Here is a 26,096-nt window from a genome sequence, read left to right as displayed (position 1 = left end):
CTGAAACCGATGTCTTTGTTTAGTGCTTCTGCGGTCAAATATAAGCGAAAAAGTAACAAGCCAGACGATTGGGAAAATGTTCTGTTTACTGTCCTCTTTTCCTTGTTAGGTTCCAGACTACATGGAACTTGTTAAATCCCCTATGGACCTGGGTACCATCCGGGACAAGCTGAAGAACTTAGAGTACCCGGATGTGGAGAGTTTTGTGGCGGATGTTCGTCTTGTGTTTTGCAACAGTGACCAGTACAACCTGGTATGCCACCACTACCTATTCTGTACTAGATTATAATTTACCACTAAATTTTCTCCAAGTCTAATTGGTTTAAATTGATCACGTGACGGGATAGTGCTCATCCGCGGAGAGACCCTATCAGTGCAAAACACAGGGTGCATTCGTTTGGGAGCACGGCACTTCGAGCGCTTTGACGTTTTGTTTACCTTTAGATGTCCACCCAAACGATACCAGTAATCGCTAACTGTCGTGTTACTGATACAAGAGTGATTAAAGACACTGACGCCCATTTGAGACGCGGCACCTGTCATGCTCCCCAGCAAATACTAACGAATTTGGCAGTACATTTCGAGTTTTTCGATTCAAATTGTTAACTAAAATACGCCATTAACTTTGTTTCCAAAAAAACTTTGTTTCCGTTCGCAAGTATACGCTCATAAATTTTCTATCTATTAATGACAGCCGAGGTGGCCTCTCTTATAAGCCTGGTGGTTTCTTGAGGTTTCCTCGCCATTATTGTAAATTGAATGATTTCTTTCTTTTTTCCTTTTTTTAGTAAGACAAATAAATGGTGATGATGAGGAATACCTCGTATATTTTTCACCCTTTCTAGTGCCTTTCATCGTAACACCTAAGACCGTCAAGAGGTTTTAAAAATTGTTTTGTTATTGTTTCAGGACACTTCAGAAGTGGGAAAAGCTGGCAAGAATCTGGAGAAATACTTCAACAAACTTTTCAAACAGATCTTCTCACACTCGGACAGCAAGTCTAAAGTTCAAAGAAAACGATGACCAAGAATTTGAACGAGTTCTCTTCTATTATATAATCATTTCCTGCGCTTTGGAAATAACTCGCACAATCGAAAGATTTTTTAAATCAGTTTTTGATTATGTATGAATTAGTACAGAAAATAAGAATACCTAAGAGAATCAAAGCCATGGTAATGCAAGAATTCAAAATAACCGAATCCGTCGTTTGAGCTGTCCTTTAGCGTGATTAGAGAAGAAAAGAACGAGGAACGATTATATTGAAATGAAATACGGTTATTGTTTTGAGAATATGAAGGAAATTCTTAAGAGGGATCATTCAATTGAAGGCTTAACAGCAGTAATTTGTTCAGTGTGCAGACGTTTTTCTTAACATACAAACTCAGATGAATGCTATTTCTGTGAAACGTCGTCGAAAATTCGTAAGAATCAATATTGGAGACTTGTCGTCGCTCATCGAAATTTTATAAGATTGTGTTGCTTGGCGGATTTTTGGTTGTGTTTGTGTTTTAGCTGAAATAAAATGCGTCAGTGAGTCAGTTTGCTGAAAGAGTTCTTTATATCGTTTGATTGTTTTTCCTTGGGTAAACAGTCGATTATTTGTTTGTAGGTTTTTGTTCGCTAAGAATTATGGGTAAATGTACCAGACCCCATCTTTTTCGGTAAGCTGGATTAGAGTACCTTGTTATTCACGTGGGAATTCCCACAATCCATCTTCGCAATCAGAACCTACGTTTCTTTTGGTCAGCGATTGGAACCCAACACGGTTCAGCAACTTCGTGCAACTCTCGTTTGGAACGGCCGCCTGCTCAAAGTTATTTACTTAAAATAACAACCTGACACCTAGCTCTATTTAGTTCAAATTCCGTTTTAGTTGTCAGAAGGATATAACTGATTCGCTGAACTAATTCCAAACCGGCGTTGCACGAAAAGCTGTACGTTTAGGCCATTTCCGGGTTGCTGTGAATCTCATTATGAAAGCGAGGCTAAGTGCAAAGCTTTTCATACGAAAATGAGTAGTAATGAATAAAAACTAATTTTCAAAATAAAAATTTTCCACTTAGCCTCGTTTTCATAATGAGATTAAATTCAAGCCCTCGAAAATGGCCTAATGTGCATCGTGTGACCACCGTGATTTTCGACAGTTGCCTGTAACGTTGCATCACGTGTCTTCGTCCCCAAGGTCTTCTCGATATTTTACTTTGAGGTCTTGAACACTGCACACACGTTGCGTTGAGAGCACGTCACGAGGTTTCCGATGATTCAGCATTTCATTAACAATGGACATTGCCGGAGCGTTACTTAAAACAACAGTTTTAATGAGAATTTAACGTTTCTATGTTGACATCTTCAAATCATCCGCAAAGGTATTTATTTATTATCTATTAACATTCAGTGTGATCATTGTTAAATCTCTCTAAGCTTTATTCACATATACTAGTTTGACAAGGCTAACACTGCTAACATTTTAGCCCTCAGTAAAAAAACCTACTTAGTTGTTTTTAACCTCCAAAAATAATCTATCACACAGCGAGTTGTCTGTTCAGCACTCTGATTCACTTAAAGGCGCGAGCAGAACACGTGAGTGCGCGTGAAATCGCCTACCGCGCGAGTGGCGAGGCGACTCACGCGCGTTCGTGTGCTGTTCTTAAAACCACACCAAAGTTGGCAAGGGAGAGTACAAAGTAACTATGTAGCTTACTTACTGCAACCCCCGCTTGCCAGAAGCAGGAGGAAGAAAAAATTCCGTTGTAATATCGTACACACTTTTACACATTGCCACTGATTATTTTGCAGTAGTGCGCGCAACATTGCACACAAATTCAGGGGCGGAATCATCACATAATTCAGCAACTTGAGATACTAACATGAAATAGTTCGTCAACAATCTATTTCGCTAGCTAAAGGTAATTTTAAAAAAAGGTATTTCCTAGCGCAGTATTCCACTACGGGTTCATTTTCAGATATCCCTAACAATGAAAAATATATTATTATTACCAAAAGAAGATTGCCATTTTGATGGACTACCATTACGGTTCTACATCGATTCTATTAATTTGCAATCAAATTATCAATACCCTAGACAATATAATTACCACGCACAATCATAGCTTAAGCCCCCCTACCCCCAAAAAGAAATTATTTAAAGCCTACAAAACGACAAAGCGTGCTACTCATCTATTTATAGGGGAACTGGTCATTATAAACTTGTTTGAACAGGACCCACCTTGTCAGTGAGGAGGGTTATCTAAGACACCGCCTATCTCATGAACATTGTTGACAAAATTTTATTGGCTTTAAAATTTGAGCTGACACTGAAATATTCAGTGAGCTAGCAAGAGTCAGCATTGCTACATAAACAAGAAAAGGGAGGTTTCAATCTCATTGTCATTTTTTACTGCTGGATAGAGGGGTGGCTATGCAATAAAGACACCATCTTTTGAAGTTGAGGAAGGGGGATGCAGGCAGAGACCACCATCTATTTTGTGGTTTGGTGGGTCCTGTTCGAGTATAGTAGTTTTGACCACTTCCCTAACCGTAGTACGACTTTTTCACACTTGATGCAATTTTTCGTCACTGTGGTTCAATTAATCAACAGGCCCTTTAAGAAAGGATCACAAGACCTTGTTTTCATAAAAAAAAAATTATCATGGACTATAACTTAAAGAATACAAAAGGGTATCACAACATTCATGGAGAATCAGCTTTAACTTTCCCTCGCCGCGGCTATCTGGCCCTGGATCTCCGAGGATAGGCAGAATTGTCTAAATGGCTAAGTGTGAGGAAATTTGAACATAAAGACGAAAATTGAACGGATTTTTGGATTTAGGGAACAAAGACAACAGCTTTCTCCATAAAAACCCGTTAAATCTTTTTAGCCTACTGACAGAAAGGTCTTTACACCAGGTTGACCCTGGTGACGTGATAATATTGTAACGAGAAGTTAGATGTTGACCACATAAAGAATTTCCAAGCCAAATGAGTTAATTTATAATCAACGAAAAAATTCTGTAGAATTCCAGGTCAGCTTAAGAAATAACGGTATTACAGTAAATTTCCTTTCGAATTGTCCACATAACCTAAATCTTTGTACATATCCTATCTTTTTCTAAACGAAATTGCCGTAGAGCGCATCTTGACGGAAGCGGCTTCAGTTTCCTTCACGGCTTGTCGTACAGCTCCCATCAAGTTCTCTGCGCATCCTACAAGAGTCTCGGTAGCCTCCATGTCTGCTTTTGGATCTATAATAAATATGTAATGCAGTTGTTACCTCTTTCTAGTTTTTCAGTAGTGCAGTGCATGTCGTAAGCTTGTAATAGGCCATTTCCGAGTTGCTGTGAACCTCATTATGAAAGCGAGGCTAAGTGCAAAAGCTTTTCATATGAAAATTAGTTTTGTTTGCATATGAATGAAAACTAATTTTCATAATAAAAACTTTGCACTTAGCCTCGCTTTCATAATGAGGTTCACTACAAGCAGCTATTGTTTGTAGGGTGGTAAGTATTGTTCTGTTGTTTGTTGTATTGTTTTCTAGAAGGGTTGCAAGCCAATCACGTGAGACCTTATGAGAGCTGCTACCATAGTTAATAGAGGAAGTGGTTATGAAACCTTCCCATGAAAACAACCATACTGCAATTTATGTTGGAAGGGCCGCGGCCGTGCACAATCCTTTGTTTTAATGTTCACACCACAGTTGAATATCTTAACAGGAACGTTTTTATTGGCCAGTTGCTCCAACACTTTTAAAATCTATTTTGGTCTGTGCGTGGTCAATGCCAAAAATGCTAGCAAAAACACATAACAAAGAGGCCTTTTATTAACTATGCTGCTACATCGCCCCAGGATTTGCCCTCGATAATAGAAGTACTCCCGAACATCATTTTTCCCATATGATGGCTTCATCACTGTAAAGACGGCCCCACCGCTCATAAGTGGTCCCTTATTCGAGCTATTTTCGCTCAGCGATTTTCACGAGTACGAGTTGGCTATAATCATATCATATCCAACGAGCGGGAGTGGAATTATTGTTTAATTAAAAACAACCAAGAAATATTGCTAGATCTTGCTGATTTCGCTTTGCAAGAACAGATGTAGCATGGTCACAAAGCCAACTAAAACTCTGGAATGTTTTAATAATGGGTTTTATCAGCTGAGTTGATAAGGTAATTTGGCCAACGAAAAGAGATTCGAGTGCTGACGTTTCAAGCGTTAGCCGTTCGTCAGAGGCGGCGCCACATTTTTTTAGAACTATGCCCACGTCTTTGTTCGCTTAGGTGGACTTACGACCACAAGCTAGGAGGAAGGTTATTAAAGAGAGGAAGCATGTTGTAATGTCCTTAGATTGATTTGGTACAGGCCAGGCTTACAGAACATAAAATGCCTAGATTTCTAATTATTGTTAATGGTTGAGGCATGCGCCTTGCTGTTGACGGCCAACACCATAACCTCGCGATGGCAAGCCTGACAGAGTGTTCCCAATTTCACCGTGTCCTAAAACGGACGCTGCCCCAGTGGACAAATTATACTTAGTTAACAACATCATAAGTGGAGGCGCGGTGGTGCAGTGGTTAGCGTGTTGGACTTTCGATCGGTAGCTTGTAGGCCCCAACCCAGTCAATAGAGAACCAAGAAACAAAAGAAAAATATGCAATATCGGGGATAGTCCTTACCGTCAGCTCCAATCATTGTGGCCTTGACAGTGGCAACAATCTTTAACTGAGTACTGATGGTAGGTATCCGTTCAATTGTTTGTGCCAGCGTCTAAAAAAGCAAACAATGACAGTAAAGATGAGAAACTTCTAAAGGCAGCCTGGGGCTCGTTTCTCGAAAGTGCCGATAACTTGCCAGGGCCGAAAAATTATTTTGCGTGCATGACGTTCCTAAGCAGGGATTCAGTGTTTACTAGAAAGTCAAGAGATTTCGGAGTAGTTCATGAGTCCACTCAAGTATTCATTCATCATGCATCCACAGACTAATCATTCTTTTGACGTCAGTGGGAAATGATCCATTCTTGTTCAGGAAAACCACAAATTGGAGCATGTCTCATATAACTACGCAAACGAAAGATCGCAAATCTAATTATTCAGCTGGCTAATTCAACCAAAATCTAGGACCATAATACACGATTTTCACAAACCCTACAAGAAGGGAACAGCCAAAACGTTCTCTCCAAAACAATCTACCCCACAATTTCCAATCTTTCGACTGCGATTGACCATCCCCTCCCCTCCCCTCCACATCCATTCCCCCCTCCCCCCACCATCAACCTAACTGAATCCGCTTTCACCAGGAAGGACAGTTTGAAACTCCCCACACCCATCCCTTCCATATTACTCACGTGACTGCCTCTTTCATCCCCACCCACTCCTCCCCCAATACCCACCTGACTAACTCTCTTATCAGGACAGTTCTTGGCAATCTTGGCAGAGTAAGCCGAAACTTCTTTGCTAGCAGCAGCTATTTCCTTTGCCAGATCAATCAGTTCCTTCTTGGAGCGATGAGGCTGGCCTTCTTCCGCATCTCTGAAGTCAAAGAAAAGCAAGACAACTTGAAAAAAAAATGTGACACAGCAATTTAACACTTCGAAGGTAAGCTCGAGATTTCTACTACATGACAGTGGATGACGGCGCAGTGCAAATCAACAGCAGCTTTCACATGACAGTGAACAATCTAATTATTTCAGTATAATTAAAAGATCAGAGACACCCAGCGATTCAGTTCGGTGGAAATCTGCTCGAAAGGCCTTATTCGGCTCCGAAATTTGGAATCAGTTGTCAAGAAGAATGTTGGAAGTTGGAAGTTGGAAGAATTCGCATGAAATTATCGCTTGCCACATACATCTTGTTTCTAGGGTTTCTTTATCTGCTGGTAAACAACAGAAAAGAGCGGGAGTTCTGGGACGTGAATGGTTTGAAACTTGAAACGTCGCAGTCTCGAGCAGTCGTATACAACTCTCAAGTTCCTGGGGCCCGTTTCTCAAAAGTCCCGGTAACTTACCGGCCCGATAAGCAGAAGAAAGAAGAAAAGCCCCACAAAACGCAATAAACAAACCACGTCACGAAAAACGCTGAGTAGAATAAATTTCCGAGCACGTGCAAAGGAGAACGCCTACATTGCAAGAGAATACCGCTGGCCATTCAACTGCCCGCAGACCTGAACCAGGCCCAAACAGTAATGAAAACAACAAACGCCCAAACGCTAATGTGCCACCATTGCCCAAACTATAAGCCAATCACGCTACGCCACGCCACCAGGGAGCAAACTTGCTCCAAGTCGTTAACTAAGTTAAATTACATTTAACTCTATTAAATTAAATAAACAAACAAGATGCCCCTCTACTGGCATTACACGGAATGCTTAATGTAGCCCCAATTATTCCCCATTGTATGTTTCGCAGATATTTAAAAAATATCCTCCCTTGGCCATTGAAATAATTGTCTGAATGGTTTTATTCAGATATATTGCGTGATACTTATCGTTGTGTTACTAGGAATCATACCAGAAATAACTATGCAATAACGTCATGACCCCGCTGAACTGGTCTGGCCTCCTCTAGCTCTAATCCTTCGCGTCGATCATTCGATCTGTTTTTTAAAGCGGATTTTCTTTGCTGTGAACTCTCCCAATTTCCGCCGTTTCAACTGTCGAGTACTACCTAGAAGTTATTATTTCGATTTAATGCTTGAAAAAGGTTGGTTTTCTCTCTGAAAACGGCAGATCCGGAGTCTTAAATTCAGACATGTGGCCGCCATTGAACGAAAACAACTTTTCCAAATGATGATTTGCTTTGACGTCACACAAGTAGAGATGAGTGGGTCCCCTCCCTCGAGATATACGCGCAGATAATGGAGTTTGATTGGGCCGCTTTTGTTCAAGACAATCAAAACAATAGATCCCTTCTGGGAGAGGGAAGAATTTAATCTAGTTTTAATGAATAAATCAAATGATGATTTGACGTCACACAGAAGTGATGAGTGGGTCCCCTCTCTCGTGATATGTGCCTGAAAAATAGATTTTGATTGGGCCGCTTCTGTTGAAGACAATCAGAACAATATATCCTTACTAGGGGAGGACAGAGTTTAATGCATAAATTAATGTGCACATTTATGACACCGATGAAGAAAAAGATACCCGACCGAAACCTAGACACGTCATGCCCTGCGGGCATTCCGTGTAATAAATCACCTCATTTAAGCGTCAATGTATCTAGCGTAGAGCACTAATTGGGGACACTTTCCGGATCGAATTGGAATTTGGAAATGTTGGTTTTTGAGGAGAGGTGAAAAACCGGAGCACAAGGAGAAAAACCACTCGGAGCAAGGACGAGAACCAACAACAAACTCAGCCCACATGTGACGCCAAGTCCGGGAATCGAACCCGGGCAACATTGTTAGGAGGCGAGTGCTCTCACCACTGTGCCATCCCTGCTCCCAAATGTTACCTCATGAATTGTGACATCTTAGCGAAGAGAATAGCCATCTTTTTAGCAGCTTGGATAAGTTCATTTCCTTCTTCTTCCCACTTGAGTGCTTCTCTGTGCAGATGATGAGCTGCCATCTGCAAATGTGCGAACAACACCTGTGTCATTCTATTGTCTTAACAAGCTGCGAATTTATCTGTGGGTTTTTTAACATTTCTCAGACTTAAGCCCATTTTTGAAAAGAACCCGGTTGGGTTCAGCGTTGCTAAAAGCAGCGCGGATTCAGTTATTAAATTTCCGTCTCATTCCAAAACGAAAAGCGTTGGGAAAACCTCCAAAAAGGCTACAAAACACAAGTGCGTGCTGTGGACTAGCGGAAACAGTTTTTCAAGAACCTATTATTGTCAGTGAAATAACGGTCTTCCTTTTATCTTACGAACCGAGATAGTTTTCGTTACTTTCATAACGCTGTTTTGCGATGCATAATTAGAAAATGAGTACGAGTCTCGTTACAATGGCCCCGTAATTTTCCTGTGGTGGATTCTAGGACGGTGCCACCTTTTGCTACTGCGCAAACGTTCTGCGCATCTTGGGATGGTCCGAGAATCTACTTATACAAATGAATTTTTGCGTGGTTTTACGGCTATACAAGAAAAGCAGATCTTAGCAAAGGCTATTAGGGGTAACCATGCATTTTTTTGAAATAATTGACCTTCAGTTTGGAAAAAAATGCCATACATTGCTTTGTATTTTAAAGCTTTGCAGAATTATTGTTGTTTATTATCTCTTCCTGAGTCTGCTTTTCCTACATAGTCATAAACGGCGCAAAAAATGTGTTGGTATTAGGAGGCAACGTCCTTGAAACTAACTTAATTAAGACTGGTCACCGAGACAGCGCAAGAGTTTATAGAGAGGGGGGATAGACGTTTTCTTTACATACCGCCATTCTGTTATCCTCGGGTGGCTGTTCCAAGACCTGTTGTACTTCTACCATTTCATTGGATGGGAGGGGTGGGCGAGGTGGTGGTGCAGTGGCTTCTTTAGGGAGGGGTGGGCGGGGAGGAGGCACTTCATGTTCTGGGGTTGTTGCTGTGAAATAAGAAAGACCACAATGCTCTATTTTGTAGCTGAATAGAATTTTAATAAGCTAACTAGTTGAACACCATTTTGCAATTGGAAATACGTCACATAGCAACTGAACCTTCAACCATTTATATTCTCCTCCATATTATGTATGGAACAACTTCAGAGAATTTGTTTCAACACTAAAACAGTAATCTATGGTGACAATTGCACTTTTGTATGCCATTACAAATCATTACTTTATCTTCGACAATTGTCACTGACAATTCGTATCAGGCTCATTAGGTTTTTAAAACAAAAAGCAAAGAGATGTAAGATCCTTGATATTCACTTTTATCTTATTCTCACCAATATTCAGTCCTGAGATATCAGGGGGAGGGGGAGGGAAGTCTTCTTCTTCTTCTACAGGTTCACCACAGACTATCACTCGCACTCCTGCCACAGCATCTTGCAACTGCAAATGAGGCATGTTAAACTCTTCAAGTAATTTAGCTTGCCTGATAGAGGGGAGTAGATGGTGTTGGGAAAAAGGGGGAGAGGGGGAGGGTGTTTGAACAGCTGGTAGCCCCAGCTTATCTTCTGAGACTGTAATCCGACCACTGCCCCCCCCCCCCCCCCCCCGCTTCCTTGTCACTAGCACAAGCTACAAAGGGAGGTGATATGAATCTATGTATCAGTCTCACGAATACAGGCCTCAGGAACACAGGAAAGTGATACCTTCACATGTCCCAAAGCACATTTATACAAGCTCACAACAATCAACCATACCTTCCTTGTGGAGTCCCTTAACTTCCGCTGCGCATTTCTATCAGCAGGATTTGTGGCAACAGCTTTAGCATCAATCACCAGTGGTGTGATACCTGTAATGAAAAATTCAGAATTAATAATAATAATTATAATAATAATAATAATAATTACTTAATTATCCTCTCCCCGGAAGGGGCTTTTCAGGGACAATGAAACAAACAGGAAGAAACAAATATTTCAAACACAACATAACATGGTTAAGAATCCCAGCTGGCAGGAGGGGGACCAACTGGATATTTACAAACGAGGCCGAGGAGTTGAACTAGGGGCTACCGAGAAACAACTCCAGCTAGTGGTCAGAACGGGATTTGAACCAGGGACCTTCGGATTTCAAGTCCAGCGCCCTAACCACTCAACCACACTGCCGCCGTTTTATTGTGTATTTTATCTATGATACGTATATCATTAATTCAACTACATAACATTACAATAACAACATCATTCCTCTACAACAGTACTATAGCAAAACTTCCCCAGACATTTCCCATACTATATAACTATTTACAAGTACCCACAATATGGATGTTCACACAGTTAAACTGAATGCAGTCACTTACAATTTCCCAAACCATCCTTTGCTGTACCCATCTTTGTAACATACTCCGGATCTAATGAGTTTTCCATCTCAGCTTCTGCAACATCTACCACTCTCTTGGCTCGACGAGCAATGTTTGAACTTTTTGTAATCACCAACTAAAAACACACAGAACGACATGCAATGCAATCACTGTTCAACCACAGCACAGAACTCAAAAGATTTGAGACGAAATGTGACAGTACTAAAATCAGTTCTTGATTTTTTGTTCTCCCCCACCCTCCCCCCCCCAAAAAAAATCTATCAGCCCATGTCACCTTATAAAAAATAGACATTACACTGTACCTAAAGTCATGACTTGAGATGGGCACCAATGTTGTGACCTGGCATATGCTTAAAAAGTTCTCACACAAAGCCATCAAATGATAACAAAAATTAATGCAATTTATGTAGAGTATAGACTTTCAAACCTGAGGATTTCCCTGTTCCATTGCAGCATTGCACATTTCTGCATCTTTATTAATTGCTGTTTCTGAAAATATGAGAGCAATGAGATCAACCTGAAGTTTTGAAACAGATGATGTAAACTAAAAGGAAGCTATGGATCCTGAAAATAATAAAATTATTATATTTAAGAAGGTTTATGATTAATTTAAATTGTGCTAGTATAGAATTGGTAAAATGCAGAAAAATCCTCCTTGTAAGAACATTAAATGTTTATTCAAGGGGGATTTTCCAACATTTTGTTCTTTGTTTCTTTTAAAGTGCTACTATTATCCATTTTGTATTGCACATCTAATCTGGACAGCTGAAATGTATAAGATCTATCTTTCCATCCCCAAGCTGAGGACGTCATGTCCTGTAATGCCCTGAATGTCGAGTGGACTAGAATTGTTAAAGTTCTAAAAGTCTTGAAAGTCACATTTAAAAACTCCAAAGTCTCTGCTTCGAATTTTAAAAGTTAAGGTTACGAGGTTCTCATGCGCTTACTAGAAAAATGATGGCAGTTTCCTGTATTTATGACTTATAATTCAATTTAAGTTAATGACCATCGTGGTTACACTGTACCTCCACAACTAAAGCATTTGCAAAAAGCCTGAAAAAAATGTGAACCCATGACCTCTGCGATGCCGATGCAATGCTCTACCAACTGAGCTATCAAGCCAACTGGGAGCTGATCATTTTGTAAATATATACCGACAGGTACAGGTGATGAGCTGAGATGAAAGTAAAATAGTTGTATGAAATTCAGATTTTTAAACTGCAGGTGAAAGACAGTGAGTGAATGGCCATCGTAGTTATGTACACATCTCAAGCAGTTGTGAAAAGAAAGCCTGAAAAACTTCAGGCTTGAATGGAATTCAAACCCATGACCTCTCCAATGCCAGTGCAGTGTTCTGACTACCAACTGAGCTATCAAGCCAACTGGGAGATGGTCATATTGTGAAAAGACTCTAATGAAAAGTGCACCAGAATATAATGGATTGAAATAAATGTTCATTTCTGTCTTGCCATCTTGTATCTTAGGGATAGCAAGAGCAATGTCTGAATACAAACTGCAACATACCACAAGCTTCAATGAACTTCCCAGTGTCTGTTGCACTGTCCACCAAATTCGTCAGTGATTGCATCTTGTCTTTCCAGTTGTCTCGCATACTCTCAAAATGAACTGACACAGCAGGCACATCCCCCGGTGAATATTTGCCATAATCCAATAGAATTTTAGCCACATGGGAAACTTGGGGAGTCAATTCTTTCAGCTGTGAAAAAAAAAACAATGATAAACATTGAATCAATAACTGCTAAACCCTCAGCAAAGTTAAGGATGGTGCCTTCTTTTGTTACTGTGCATACGTTCTGCGCATCTTGAGATACTTGAGATATTTTAACTTCCTATGGGTGGTGCCTACTAATACAGGGATATTTTTGGGTGGTTTACAGTGCAACAAACTCAACCGGGGCCACCCAACATTGATCAGTCAATCACAGGTCACGTTTACAACAAAGGGGTCTGGCTTTGGTAGTTTGTAAACCGATCAAAAACGAGAACATTTGTTTAAATTTCAAACTGTCGGTTTTTTCGGTGGCCCTGGTTGAGTTCGTTGCACTGTAAAACTATAAGGAGAAAGCAGAACTTGGCAAGTGCTCTTGGTATCCAAAAAGAAAACTGGGGGTAACCATGCATTTCAGAGATAATAAAGCTTCAATGTGGAAAAAAAAACATACACTGCTTTGTATTTTACTGCTTTTTTGGATTATTGTTGCTTAATTATCTCTAAGCAAAATGCACGGTTACCCCCAATATTCTTATTGGATTCCAGCAGCCCTTGCTAAGATCTGCTTTTTCCACATAGTCACAAACCGCGCAAAAATACTTCTGTATTAGTAGGCACCATCCCTAAAAGCCTTTTAATCCCAATAATTAGTGACAAGCTAACAAAGCATCTTGACTAATGCCTCCTTACAATGTCACTACTTGACTAAATTTATAGGACGTGAGAATGAAGGGGGTGATCACCAAACTGAAGATAATTTTTTTTATGTTGAAATAAATTCTCCTTACTAGTCCCATGATAAATATATGAGAACAGTGAGGAGAAGATACATCTTGATATTGGGTTATATCGCAGAGGCCACGGTCCCAGGTTGTTTAGCAACACTTTCAAAACAGTGAAAAAAAAAAGTCAAAATTATGCATGAAAAATGTGTGGTACCTAAAACTTAGAGTTTAGGTGTTTGTACGGTCTAAGGACTAGGGTTATGACTAATTCAAACTTACGGCATTTATATAAAGAAAGCCATCCACGTCTTTCTAGCTTTATTTCTACGAGTTCCGGGGCATCTTGTTCAAAGCCCAATTATGCTAATCCTGGGTTAACGTGAACTTTGATTCAAGTTTAGTTACCAATCAATAACAATTTTTCCTTGAGATTTTTGTCCCTCATTTTTGACTTAAGACCATTCTTTATTCTTTACCATCAGCTTAAGAATTAGCCATTAAAAACATTAAATTTTTAAAAGGTGAGATGAAAACCTTGGTTAACTCTTAACTGGGGATTAGTGTTTATCTGCTTTCACACAACTGGGCCCCGATGTTTTCACTTAAGCTAGACAATCAATGGAATCACTGTGACAAGCAAGACTCACTTCCTCTGCATTCTGACGAATCTGATTCAGAAGTCTCTTATTGGTGTTACCGCCAGCATTTGCCAGTTTAATCGCAGTGTCTGCAACCTGGTTTGCTTGGTGCTCAAAGGCACCTGCTTTGCTCTCAAACTCAGCTTGACGCCCTGGTGCATCTGTAAACAATAACAACCCAACAACTTTATTCACTTAAACAAACAAGCACAGCAAACACTTGAGAACCCAAACGTACAACTGTAGGTTCTGTTGTATCTGAGGCAGGCTCAAGGAAATTAAAACGATATTGAAATAAAAGAACCAAGAAAAAGCAGGTTACTCTAAAAGCAATCAAGGGTCTTAACGGCTTGATTGTTGTGTAGTAAACAGGATAACCTAAACCACATGGCCCAAAACATCACTACTTATATTCATCCCATGCCATAGAGAATACAGCCAATCAGAAAGCTAGAAACCTGTTGCATATTCTGCGGTTGCAAAGGGGAGTGTTCCACGTAAAAATCCTGCCATTCCTCGCGGCCTACAAATTTTTCCAGCCAAAAGATCGAATGAAGAGCCTGCGACAGGTCAAAATTTTCATTCAGAACAAATTACTGTCAACAACTAAAACATGGAAGAAGAATACCCCAGTTTTGACCTTAATTTTGAATTCCTGGAACCAGACGTCAAACAGAAACGTTAATTCAATGAGTGGCATGGGATAAATTAGTTATGCAGTGCTTTCTTGTGGTATACCGTGAATATCTCACTTGTGACTTGATTTTTCTTGGTATACACACTCGCCTTGTATACAAAGAAAAATCAAGTCACTCGTGGCATATTTCACGGTATACCACACGAAAGCATTGCATAACTAGTATATGTATTGACTTGGAAGGCTCGTGATTTAATCTGGGAGACTCACTCAGTTAACACTAGTGTGACTTTTACACCTACAGGTAGGGGTTTGGTCTAATATGTGGTGTATACTGCCACTATGTGGACTGAAGGGCATGCATTCAAAAATTATATACTTCTGAGAGAGGGTGAAAAATACATAGATAAGTCCTATGTTAGAACTAAATGCAACAAGCAAGTAGTGTCAATTTTTTTTTTAGTAATATTGTAACATTTTAACCTGGTGGGGCCCTTGCTGCCTTCTCTAACTGCTTCAAATTTGTTGTTGTGTCCATGAAGTCTTCTGCGACCTGCGCAATAGCTGCATTTTGTAATTTGTTGTTCAGTTCGTCCAACTTTCTCTCAATCTTCTGTGCGATGGCAAAAGCCTGTGGGGAACTGCCCTGGAAAACCAAGAACAGTTTTACATGTTTGTCACTTTACGAGAATGGACAGAAATAAAGTATGCTTCTTGCTACCTTATAAGAAGACAGTAGTACGGTACTCAAGTGGTTGGAAACTCAACACTTTTAACCCAAATATAGTTCAAGTTCTGGGCTTGACTGCACAGAACAATCTCCCAAGATAAACAGAGGATTTGGGCCTTCATTCCTTGCATTCTGGATTATTTTCTGGGACTCACATAGTGTCTGTCATTATTGTTAGTTAATATAAATTGTGGCTATGTGTTCTGTGTAGTCACATGGGTAAATCCCCCTGGGTACAAGGGAGACAGAGTTGCACATATTTGGGTCTTAGAAGTGGCTGTAAATTTTCTGAGTTGTTTGAAAACTCATTATGAAAGTGAGGCTTTGTACATAGTTTTTAATGAGAAAAGCTTTGCAAAAGCCTTGCTTAATCATAATGAGTTCCAAAGCAACTTGAAAATGGCCTATTGATGGATAAATTGTTGAGCTCTAGAACAGGGACAAAACCTGACAAAATTATAATTAATGATGGGCATACCACTGAAATGGACTAGATCAAATCCAGGGCCCGAGAGTAAGAATACTCAAGATTGCATGTAGATTAGTCATCATAATCATAATTTTTGCTTTTGAGTTTGTCTCCAGTTCGAACCACACAGTCACCTACCTTTCCCCTTTTCATCATGTTGGCAATTTCATCAGTAAGTTGATCAAGCTCATCACAAAGCTGTACGATTGCACTCCTTTCTGGTCCAGAGCATTTGTCAGCTATTGCACGACCCTCATCAATGCACTCACGGATGGCCCTTTCACCTGCCAAGAAAATGATTTACTTCACACACCATTTCTGATCTATAAAGATGTTTAGACGTAATAATTATATCAAACATGAGGAAGAGTGTTTCATCAGATATCCAAACACTGAGAAGTAGGATGAAAAAATGAGGTGCAGCTGAGTTTTTTTAAACGACTTCCAGGTGTTTGGATATCTGATGAAACACACTTCTGAGTGTTTGATATGGCTTCTCAAATGATCAATAATTCTTGGAGAAATTCAAGGCTAAAGTTGGCAAAATTTTATGGTAATTAGGATCACATATGCAAACCACGGTCACGGTAGTGATTTTCTTTGTTTTCTCTTGATAAATGATTAATGAGTTTGAGAAATCTTCGTCAACATCATCACCATCATCACCACCGCCACAATCCTCCTCATCATTGTCATCATCATCCTCATCATTCCGATCCTCATTGTCGTCATTGTCATCATCATCATCATCATCATCATCATAACCAAGAGAAACAACATCATCACCACCACCACCATCACCATTGTCATTGTTATCATCACCATCACCATTAACATCATCATCACTCCCACCATCCCCCTCATCATTGTCATAATCATCCTCATTACCGGTATTCCGATCCTCATCGTCATCATCATCATAACCAAGAGAAACAACATCATCACCACTGCCCTCATCACGACCATCATCAATCATCAGTCCTAGCCATCATATTTATTTATCTAATTATTATCTGCTAGTGATAACAGCACTCAGATACTGACTTTTGAGGTTTATAAAATTTGTAAAATAATATCACTAGCAGATTTTTTTAACAGTGTGATGATTAGCCCCATACCCAGCCACCAATCTGGAGGTGACAGAGTTTCTGCCACGGTTATTCAAATTCCCCTGTTAGTCACAGGCTTAAGTAATTTACAGTCAATTCACGTCACATGTGACCAGCATTTTTGAAATTTGAACAGAGTTTTGAAATTTACGTGTCAGTTTTGAACATCGCCAACAAGATTTCAGAGTTCCTGTAGAAATTTCTCTAGTTTATTGACGGTACAAAGCTATGAATTTTACTTTATATTACAGCATTAAGTATTTCAAGACTAACAATTGTTTCCTCAGTGTTTTAAATCTTTTTTTCAGTTAATGCACCTTTTTCGGGAAAGATTTCCACATAAATGTTCAACATTCCATTCAAATCCTGGACATTACAAAGAGGAATTTGAATGTTCATTTCATTTTCGCGTGACATGGATTGACTGTAAAACTACAAACACTCAGACCTTTCACTGTTTCTAGAAGTAGTACAGTACTATGCCAGCAATTCTTGTACCAGAGCCTTTAATATTAGCTTACAGGATTAGCCTCCTAAAGGTTTAGCTTTTCAAGCCCAGTTTATTTTCAAGGTAACTGCATGCCCAACCTCCAATTATCTACCTGTAATACAAGAGACGCACCTAAGCGAGAAGGATCTGAAGAAGGGTTGTTCATCCACTGGTGGACTTGATCCATTTTGCCAGCAAAGGTGGTGGCCGGTCTTCGCACACCTGACTGTTCTTGTTCCAGTGTCGCATGCTGCATTTCAGCATTTAAATTTTCCAACCGTTGGGCAATTTCCTTGTTCAATCTTTGACCCTCCGGAGATGTTCCCTTTGGAGTGTAAATTTGTCAAATACGTAAATCATGCATGTCCTTCACAATCATTTTGTGGAAATATTTTTAACCTTCTTCTGACCAAGATCCTGGCATCTTAACAGGCAGCTAAATGTAACTGTTGGTTAGAGTTTTAAATTTCACGGTTTCTGTGCTATTAAAAGTCACACTTTCAATAATCCTTTTCAATTCTCAAGTTCTTAAATCACTTAATCAAGAAGGGCTGTCAACAAGTAACAGGTGATAGGGATAAATCCACCTAGCGAAAGAATCCTGTAAAGGATAAAACTTGTTCTTTAATATTTCAACTGCTGCAGGTTGAATTTACTCACAAAACATTGTTCACTATAATTTAATAAAAAAGTTGAACACATCAAGCAACATTACAATTATAACATAATAATTACAACATAATAATAATATTATTTATTTCTTGAGGAGTGAACAATTGCAGAGGCTGGTCGCTCCACAAGCATAGAAACTTAAAAGGCCAGCACAACGGATTGGGCACTGCAGAATCAATTTGTCTGTGAAGCCTTAACTTACAAAAGAAACGAGAATGGTCAGTCTTCGACCCGGCAGTGCAAATATAAAAACCTTCAAAGGAACTAACCCGAAAAATCCAAGAAAATTCCATGAGTGAAAGAATTTACAATAGGTAAAATAGGAAATTTCACAGCGTGGTATTATTAAAATCTCATTCAGTGTCAATTATGTTATCGATCAGATCACGATGTATTAAGACACTGAAAATTTGCATAACACAACACTTCATGCATAGCGATAGCCAGAAACACTGAGAGCCGTAACGCTCAACACATTTGAACACATTTCTACATTTCCGTTGGATTACGGAAAAATAGGCAGTCTCAGACTGCATGTGTCTACTGCAGTACTGGTATAGAAATGTGATATAAAAGAATTGAAGAAAAGGGAAATAAGACTGAAATGAAAACGAAGAGGGAGGAGGGGAAATAGGATAGAGATAAAAAAATGGTTGTAAGAATGTTGCACAGAATACTGGCGAGAAGAGATTAAGCTGGTATCGTTTACCACAAACTTTGTATGAAGAGCACTGTAACTTTATTCTAACATAAACGATATTATATAATATTACAACGTGAACCACAACTTTGTACTGAGAGCAATGCAGCAAAGTTCTAAACATAAAGTACTGAAAGCAAAGTTCTAATCTGAAACGTAGGCATAAAATTAAATGCAACAGAAACTATTAATTAATCTATACTGAACTTATGAATGGCAAGTATCATTCTTTAACCCTTTGACTCCTGTTGTGTTTCCATAGTTTTTGCATAAATTAACTTTTCCTAGAGCAGTTTAACTTAATAAAATGCGCAGTAGATAAATAAACATCATTGGCTTCCAAAATTAACTGCATACTAAACTGGAATGATTAAACAAAATAATGTTTTCTGACGTAAAATAATATGGTTACCTATTAATCATTTGCCGAAAAACACACTTGAACGCAAAAATTGCTAAAATTTATGGCATGTTGATGAAGACCTTTGGCATATCAAATTTCAACCCGCTTATGCAAATTGTCCTCGATTACAGATCTGTCGCTTCTCAAACGCATATATAAATTAAAAAAGACACAAAAATTAACAAAAAGCTTTTCCAACAACAAATTTTATTGAAATAAACGATGCATCTGCTATTAGAGGCAAAAAACTTTCAGTTTTTTTGCGTGCGCGCAAACACGCATGTAAAATTTGAAGACACCCTGTGTTTGTTCAAAGCGATCACTCGCAGTAAATTCGGGCACGTTTGCGATAAATATAACAGAAGTTACAGAATTCTGGTTCAAATCATCACTTAAACTATTTGCAAAAAGCAAATCAACATCGGAAAACATCATTTACCGTATTGTCGCCATTGTCCTGATCCGGAAATACAATCGCTTAGATCTCATTCAGTCGAGGATTAGCGTCGGCTTTCGATAGGATTCCATTTGATAGTCCTGTGGCATTTACACTCTTACACTCTTTCACTCAACCCGATGACATAGTGTCTACGCTTCTCTAGAAGCCGTAGACAAAAATACGACTTACTGTAAGCAAAATTGAAAGCCCCTTCCAATGATATAAAATGGCAATAAAAGCCTTTGTTTGAACGTGGAAAAAACCTCAACGTTAAACACAAGGGGAAGATTTTGGTCACATGCTTGGCAACCAAGATTGTTCATGTGTATCAAGTTTCATTTGGCGACAAACACGAGACGAAGAACAAAATTTATGACAGTTCTTGGAACAAAAATGTTATGGAAGTTTGCTGATTGTTAATCAATCTTTACGGGAGCCTCACTGCCCACTTGTACCCAATTTGTGCCATTTGTAGTTCTTTGAAAAAACCTGGGAATGCTCTGTTTTAAGTCACAATGTTTTGTCAATTTGTAACCACAAAAAGAACACACACTTCTATTTTTGCGTTGCTGCTTCATGGCTCAGTAAATATCAATCACTATTCACCTCCACTTTGGGGAATAATTGTTAATTATAAACTGCATCATAAACAAATACATGTATAGGGACTGGATATGCCTTTAAAAACATCATTCTGGCAGACTAATCAAATAGCTAATGGATTACTAAACAAACTGAGGTGCTGTGTCGGTGGGGAGTAGAAACGAATATCTAGTTTATCAACAGAGTTAATAACTTAAGGTAAATCGGCCACCATAGAGAGATTCGAGTACAACTTTGTACACCCACCTTGCCCTGCCTTCTCAGCTGTGCCAAATCTCCGAGCAGTTGATCCAGATCATTGCACACTTTCCTTATTCTCTCTTTGTCTGGTCCTTGACAAGCATCAGCAAACTTACGCCCTTGTGCAATACACTCCCTGACAGCCTTCTCACCTACATAGACATCAAACATGGCCAGTAAATAATAGCAAATTCAAAGAGAAGAAAGTGAACACTAAGTTCATCCTTTCCTTAATAAGAAACACAAAGTGTGTGGAGAGGGGGGAGGGGTGGGTGGGAAAGGAGGGGGATGAGGGGGGTGAGGATCCTGACATATTAGAGCTCTGGGATTTTGCCGTTCTCTGTTATCATGGTAATTAAAAATTTTGATGTACGCTGGGAAGTGAAACACCAGTGACACTGCTCCTACTTTGCAGTTTTAATAAAGCTTTTCTTATTTTGAATCCCTTCTTGTGATGTACGTGTAGGTTAATCCTCAATAAAGATTATTATTAAAGAGCACCTTAAGAATAACAAATATGGCCAAGTTTGAGAGTTTTACAGAACTAGTTAAATACCGTCCTTCTGCTCTATCCTACCTAGTCCACCAGCTGATTCTGTTGGCGTGGAAACCCATTTCATGGCTGGCGCCATGTTGCTCTCAAACAGTGATGCAGCTTTCTTCATGTCATTCAATGGGTCATCCCCTCCTTCTTCTTCATAGGTGGTGTACTGCAGAATTCTGATTATTTCACTGATTTCAAAACACATCTTTCCAACAACAAAATTTCTGTATTCCTGTGCCTCAGCTATATTTTGCCCTCCTGTAAATAAATTATGTATGTATAAGTAATCAAATGGTGACGAGTGAAATAAAGAAATAATTTCAAGCGCGTTTTTTTGACAAAACACAAGTGAAATGATTTCGTAATTTCACAAGTATACCATTTGATTACCTAAGTTTAATATCATGGGTGACAAATTACGCTCACAATCGTGGTCGGTTCTGTCTTGTTTACACACGCACACAAAAAAAATTGCTGGTCGGAGTACTTTATCCAACTGCTCAGGAAGAACCGTCTCAAGGTTTTTCTCAAGGCCATTTTCTCACACCAGTTCTCAAAAACCCTCACCCAGTTAATTGTGCTCTTTTGCGTGTTGTAGGTTTTCTGCAGTGTCTTTTAATGACGTAACCTCTTTCATTCGTAACATCTTAAAACCTGGACGCCATCTTGGTACTGAGATACAGGAAACGTTGCCATAGCAATGTTGTAATTTTACATGTGAAATTATAAATTAACGTTGAAATTTCACGCCAAAATTAAGGAGTAATTTGTCACCCACGATATTAGTATTTAAAATATCACAATAAAAATAGTATATTTTATGACTTGTTTTCCAGAAAGAAAGAAAACAGGAATCAAGAAACTGCAGAACAGGGGTCTTTTGTGAGACAGTACTAAGCTGACGGGAAATGCTATCATATATAACCATTATCATCATCATCGGTATAATTTATTTATTAATAGACCTTTTGTTTCAGTTCAAACAGAGAGTAACAGAAATCACTCACAACTCACTTGAGCTGCTTCAGTGTTATGGCAAAAAGGCATATAATTATTATTAATAATGTATAATCAATTATTATTGTTAATGTAATATATATTATTATTATTATTTAAATGGCATATCATTATTTTATGCGTTTTTGCCTTAACGCTGAAGAATTCTTTGAATATGAGTGTTAGATCAAGATTACCTTCAATCTGTAAATTGCTTTCAGTCAATTACAAGTACTTGCAAATATTAAATACATAACTTGAAACCTTTAAAAAGTAACATGTGCTGGAGCTTTTCTCACCTGGCTGCAAATTACTCAAGATTTCTCTGTTTATACACAATACATGTACATGCCTCGCAAGGTTTACATGTAAATAAAACTGGTAAACTGAAACTCTTGATGGTTTGAAATGACTGTGTATTTGCTTATAACAAACACTAAAATCAGTGAATTTAATTATTACCTCTTTGCACGGTCAAAACATAGGTCTTGATAGAAGTAATCAACTGCGTTGACATTGCTTTAACAGTGGTTATTGACTTCTTCAGCATATCAGCATGGACTTGGTGAGTTAGCTCTTCGAGGCGAGCTTCAACCTTCTTAGCCATTTCAGTGATTCCAGGTGTTAAATTCTTGACAAAGGTTACCAGCTCCTCCATGCTCTCAACAATTTCAGCAACAGACAGGTATTCCAGAACTCCTCTGCAAACCTTCAGAATCTTTCGCACCTCTGCTTCATCGAATGTCAAAAGCAAGGCTGATGTACCAGAGAGAATTCCTGAAATAAAGCAAGAAGAGGACGCAAAATTACAGTATATCTTTTGTGCAAGGTGGTTCTCACTTTTGAGTCTGTTGGTTACAAATAAATCCTTAAGTTTGACCATTCAAATTAAAGCTACTGAGCAGTACTTTCCTGTGGAGATGTTAAGTTTATTATGCTGGATAAGATGGTTCTAACTTTTGAGTCTGTGGAAGAAATCTGTAAGTGTGACCATTCGAATAAAAGCTACTGAGCAGGTCATGTACTTCCTAAGAGTACCTTTCAACTGGACATAACAGTATATTACTTCAAATTGAACTTCACTGTATCATGTACCTCTGGCACCATCAATTAACTTTTTCCTAGCTTCTGATGAGTAAGGATCTTTTCTCAAAATCTGAGATGCTTCTACAAGAAGAATGGAGGACTCCTCAACTCTTGTAAAGGCAAGTGGCATTTCTTGTTTGAGGATTTGATCTTTGCTGGATGCAGCTGTTTCTTTTCCTACCTGAGAATTATATTAACAGAGATGGACGAATAATGATTATACTTTGGAAAACTCAGTGAATTTGTTTAAAGACAGGTGGCAACTATCAGTTGTGACAAAGCAAGCTGGTAGATAAAGCAACTGTCCATACAACTAAACAATGGACGTTGCCTGTTTGGATTCATGACACCATAATGTACTATGCCCCACAATTACATGCATGGCCAATTTTTATATTAAGGACGATGCCTACTAATACCGAAGTATTTTTGTGCGATTTATGACTATGCGAGAAAAGCAGATCTTAGCAAGGCCTGTTGGAATCCAAAAAGAAAATTGGGGGTAACTATGCATTTTTCATAGATAATTAAGCAACAATATCTCTAAAAAGCGCCAAAATACAAAGCAATGTATGGGATTTTTTCCTAAATTGAAACTTAATTTTCTCTGAAAAATGCATGGTTACCCCCAGTTTTCTTTTGAGATAACAAAGGCATTTGGTAAGTTCTGCTTTCTCCGTATAGTTTTAAACTGTGCAAAAATATTCCTGTATTAGTAGGCACAACCCATAGGAAACCCGAGTATCTCGCGATGCGCAGAACGCATGCGCAGTAACAATAGTAGGCACCGTCCTTAAATCCTTATTAAAGTTACTGTCCAGAAATGTATTGAGGTGATGCCAAGGTAGATAGGATTCTCTGGTTCTGTGAGTTCCAGGGCACTGTCTTGGGCTTACCCAGTAACTTACCGGGCCCAATAAGTGTCTTTGGTGATAAATGTTTCTTAACAGAAGTCAATTTTTGTTAGCTTTGAAAACCAAATTTTAAAATCTTATAATTCTATGAAAACATTGGCCGAGCACCATATCAGTAACTGCATAATCGATGAAAAAATGTTAAAAAATAAACTTATCACCCCCGGTAAGTTACCGGGACTTTCGAGAAACGGGCCCCTGTTCTGTAAAATCCATACCTGTTGCAAGACTTTCAGGCTAGAATGGTTAAAATCTGTTCCGTTTTAAGACCAGACTAGAATCTTTGAAGTTTTCAGATGATCGTCAAGTTATCAAAACATAAACGCACCACTTCATTCGCCCTTGGGTTTATGAGGCTGGTTACTGGCCTCTAACAATAAATGCTAATGCTCTAAGCAATCAAATTGGAATTTGGAAATGTTAGTTTTGAGGAGAGTGACAAACGGACAAAAATGTCTCGGAGAAAGGAAGAATCAACAACAAACCCAACCCACGCTTAGATCACCAAGAATTAAACCAGGGCCACATAGGTGGGAGGCAAGTGCTCTCACCAATGCTCTCATCCCTGCTCCCTGATGAATGAATCCTGGCCTTGTTAGCAAATTACTTTTAAAATAACCTGCAATCAGACATGCTTTGGTTTTTCTCTTTCTTGTTTCCAAAAATGTTGCTTGCAGAAAGATTTCAGGTTATGTTTGAAAACCTCCAGGTAATAATAATAATAATAATAATAATAATAATAATAATAATAATAATAATAATAATAATAATAATAATAATAAGACATTTATAGAGTGCCCATTCCCATGGGTCCAAAGGTGCTATTAACAACGTCAAAGTTATTTATTTATTTACAAAGCTATTTACAAAGTCAAGGTACATGTAAACACACTGCGTGACCTTATCATTTACCAAGTTCTTACTTTCCTTTGGAACAGTCTTCTTCAATGCTAATACTGACAGCCATGGATATATGACTCCCTTTTGTCCTATTGCATATCTTAGGACCTTTTCCTCAAAGGGAAACGACCTAAAAACACTAACCTTGACAAGATTTTGAACTGCTGCCCCAACAGCCTGCACTGGCATGGCCAAATCAGGCATCGCTTTGCCATCCTCAGCTTCTTCATGAAGAATAACTAATGTGGAAACCTGTAAATGACAGACAAGAATATTACAAATCTCACATCTTTTGAACTCCAATTAATTTTAATTGTAGGGCACTGAGTCACTACAATCATATAATTTATGCATCATTGCACAATCTGTTATTCAAGATAACAAAATACATTTCAATTTCAATTTCTTTCCAAAACACAGCATGTGATGATTTCAAACGCCTCGACGTAAAGTGTGTTATTTTTTCTGCGAAAATGCGATGTTTATTTGCGTAGAAAAGAACAATCAATTGCCTCTTGATATTGTTTATTTTGCATGACAAAAGACTCCAAGACCCTGAAAAATTGTAAACTGAATGAAGACTATAAATTACCACAAAAATACTGCAAAACCTCATAAATGCTCCAGTCTGTCTATCACCAAACGTGTTACAAAGATACAACTCACTTACAGCCTGGATCGATCGTAAAAAGTCAGACAGCTGTCGTAAAATTTTTGGTCTGTCACGTTCGTTTCCAGAGTTGTCGCGGGCACGGACAGTGTTTACAATATTTGTCCAAAAGAATTTTTAAACACCAAGGTCTACCTTTCAGGTGATAGTTCTGTATGGCACCCTTAACGGGAAAATAGAAACCAGTCTTCCCACAAAAAAAAGAGTTTGCTAGAAAAGCTAAACGAGAAACAGTCCGTTGAATTATAAAGGTCTACAACAATATCACTAGAATCTGCACGTAGTGTCTGTCTGTCATAAGTGTACTTTACCTGTTGGGCTACAGGTTCCAAGATTGACTCGATGGTTTTGGTGTGGAACACAGGCATATTAAACGTTCATATAGTATACTCTGACTTCGGAGGTTGCAGGAATAAAATGAAAAGACAGTTTTCCGCAATCAGAGAAGAATTCGGGAAGTGTCCACACCTTGAACACCCAACCCCGCAGAAAAATGTCTGCATTCGCGCGAA

The 26,096-nt window shown here is 38.8% G+C and overlaps 2 protein-coding genes across 3 annotated transcripts in view; one reads left to right on the top strand and one right to left on the bottom strand.

The window, feature by feature from the left end:
- The window catches only part of LOC146485105 (tyrosine-protein kinase BAZ1B-like), a 41,866-nt gene extending 40,309 nt beyond the window's left edge, over window positions 1–1,557 (top strand). For both annotated transcript variants that reach the window (XM_085104027.1, XM_085104026.1), the window contains 2 exons: window positions 110–253; window positions 910–1,557. In XM_085104027.1, the coding sequence (XP_084960153.1) occupies window positions 110–253; window positions 910–1,023 (258 nt within the window). In that variant the 3' untranslated portion in view covers window positions 1,024–1,557. The remainder of the gene's footprint in view (window positions 1–109; window positions 254–909) is intronic.
- Window positions 1,558–2,303: 746 nt separating this feature from the next.
- On the bottom strand, window positions 2,304–26,096 carry LOC146485104 (vinculin-like). Its single transcript, XM_085104041.1, has 20 exons — window positions 25,896–26,096; window positions 25,059–25,166; window positions 23,110–23,281; window positions 22,477–22,791; window positions 21,052–21,276; window positions 20,481–20,626; window positions 17,550–17,742; window positions 15,957–16,102; window positions 15,103–15,265; window positions 13,992–14,143; window positions 12,412–12,604; window positions 11,315–11,376; window positions 10,867–11,002; window positions 10,271–10,362; window positions 9,851–9,956; window positions 9,360–9,508; window positions 8,441–8,556; window positions 6,383–6,521; window positions 5,670–5,760; window positions 2,304–4,241 (listed from the first exon to the last, which is right to left on the bottom strand). Exons 1-20 carry the CDS (start codon window positions 25,950–25,952, stop codon window positions 4,099–4,101), a joined length of 2,904 nt encoding a protein of 967 aa, XP_084960167.1. The 5' UTR covers window positions 25,953–26,096; the 3' UTR covers window positions 2,304–4,098.

The sequence above is a fragment of the Pavona decussata genome, unplaced genomic scaffold (genome assembly GCF_977016875.1).
Source record: "Pavona decussata unplaced genomic scaffold, jaPavDecu1.1 SCAFFOLD_28, whole genome shotgun sequence".
NCBI classification, from domain to species: domain Eukaryota; kingdom Metazoa; phylum Cnidaria; class Anthozoa; order Scleractinia; family Agariciidae; genus Pavona; species Pavona decussata.
Note: the sequence above shows the minus strand (reverse complement) of the source record. Positions and strands in the feature narration are given on the sequence as shown.

Coding starts and splice junctions, on each gene's coding strand:
- LOC146485104 (XM_085104041.1), bottom strand. CDS start 25,952: ATGCCTGTGTTCCACACCAAAACCATCGAGTCAATCTTGGAACCTGTA. Junction 25,167..25,895: donor TGGAACCTGTAGCCCAACAG/GTAAAGTACACT, acceptor TGTCATTTACAG/GTTTCCACATTAGTTATTCT. Junction 12,605..13,991: donor TTCGTCAGAATGCAGAGGAA/GTGAGTCTTGCT, acceptor TTTTTTTCACAG/CTGAAAGAATTGACTCCCCA.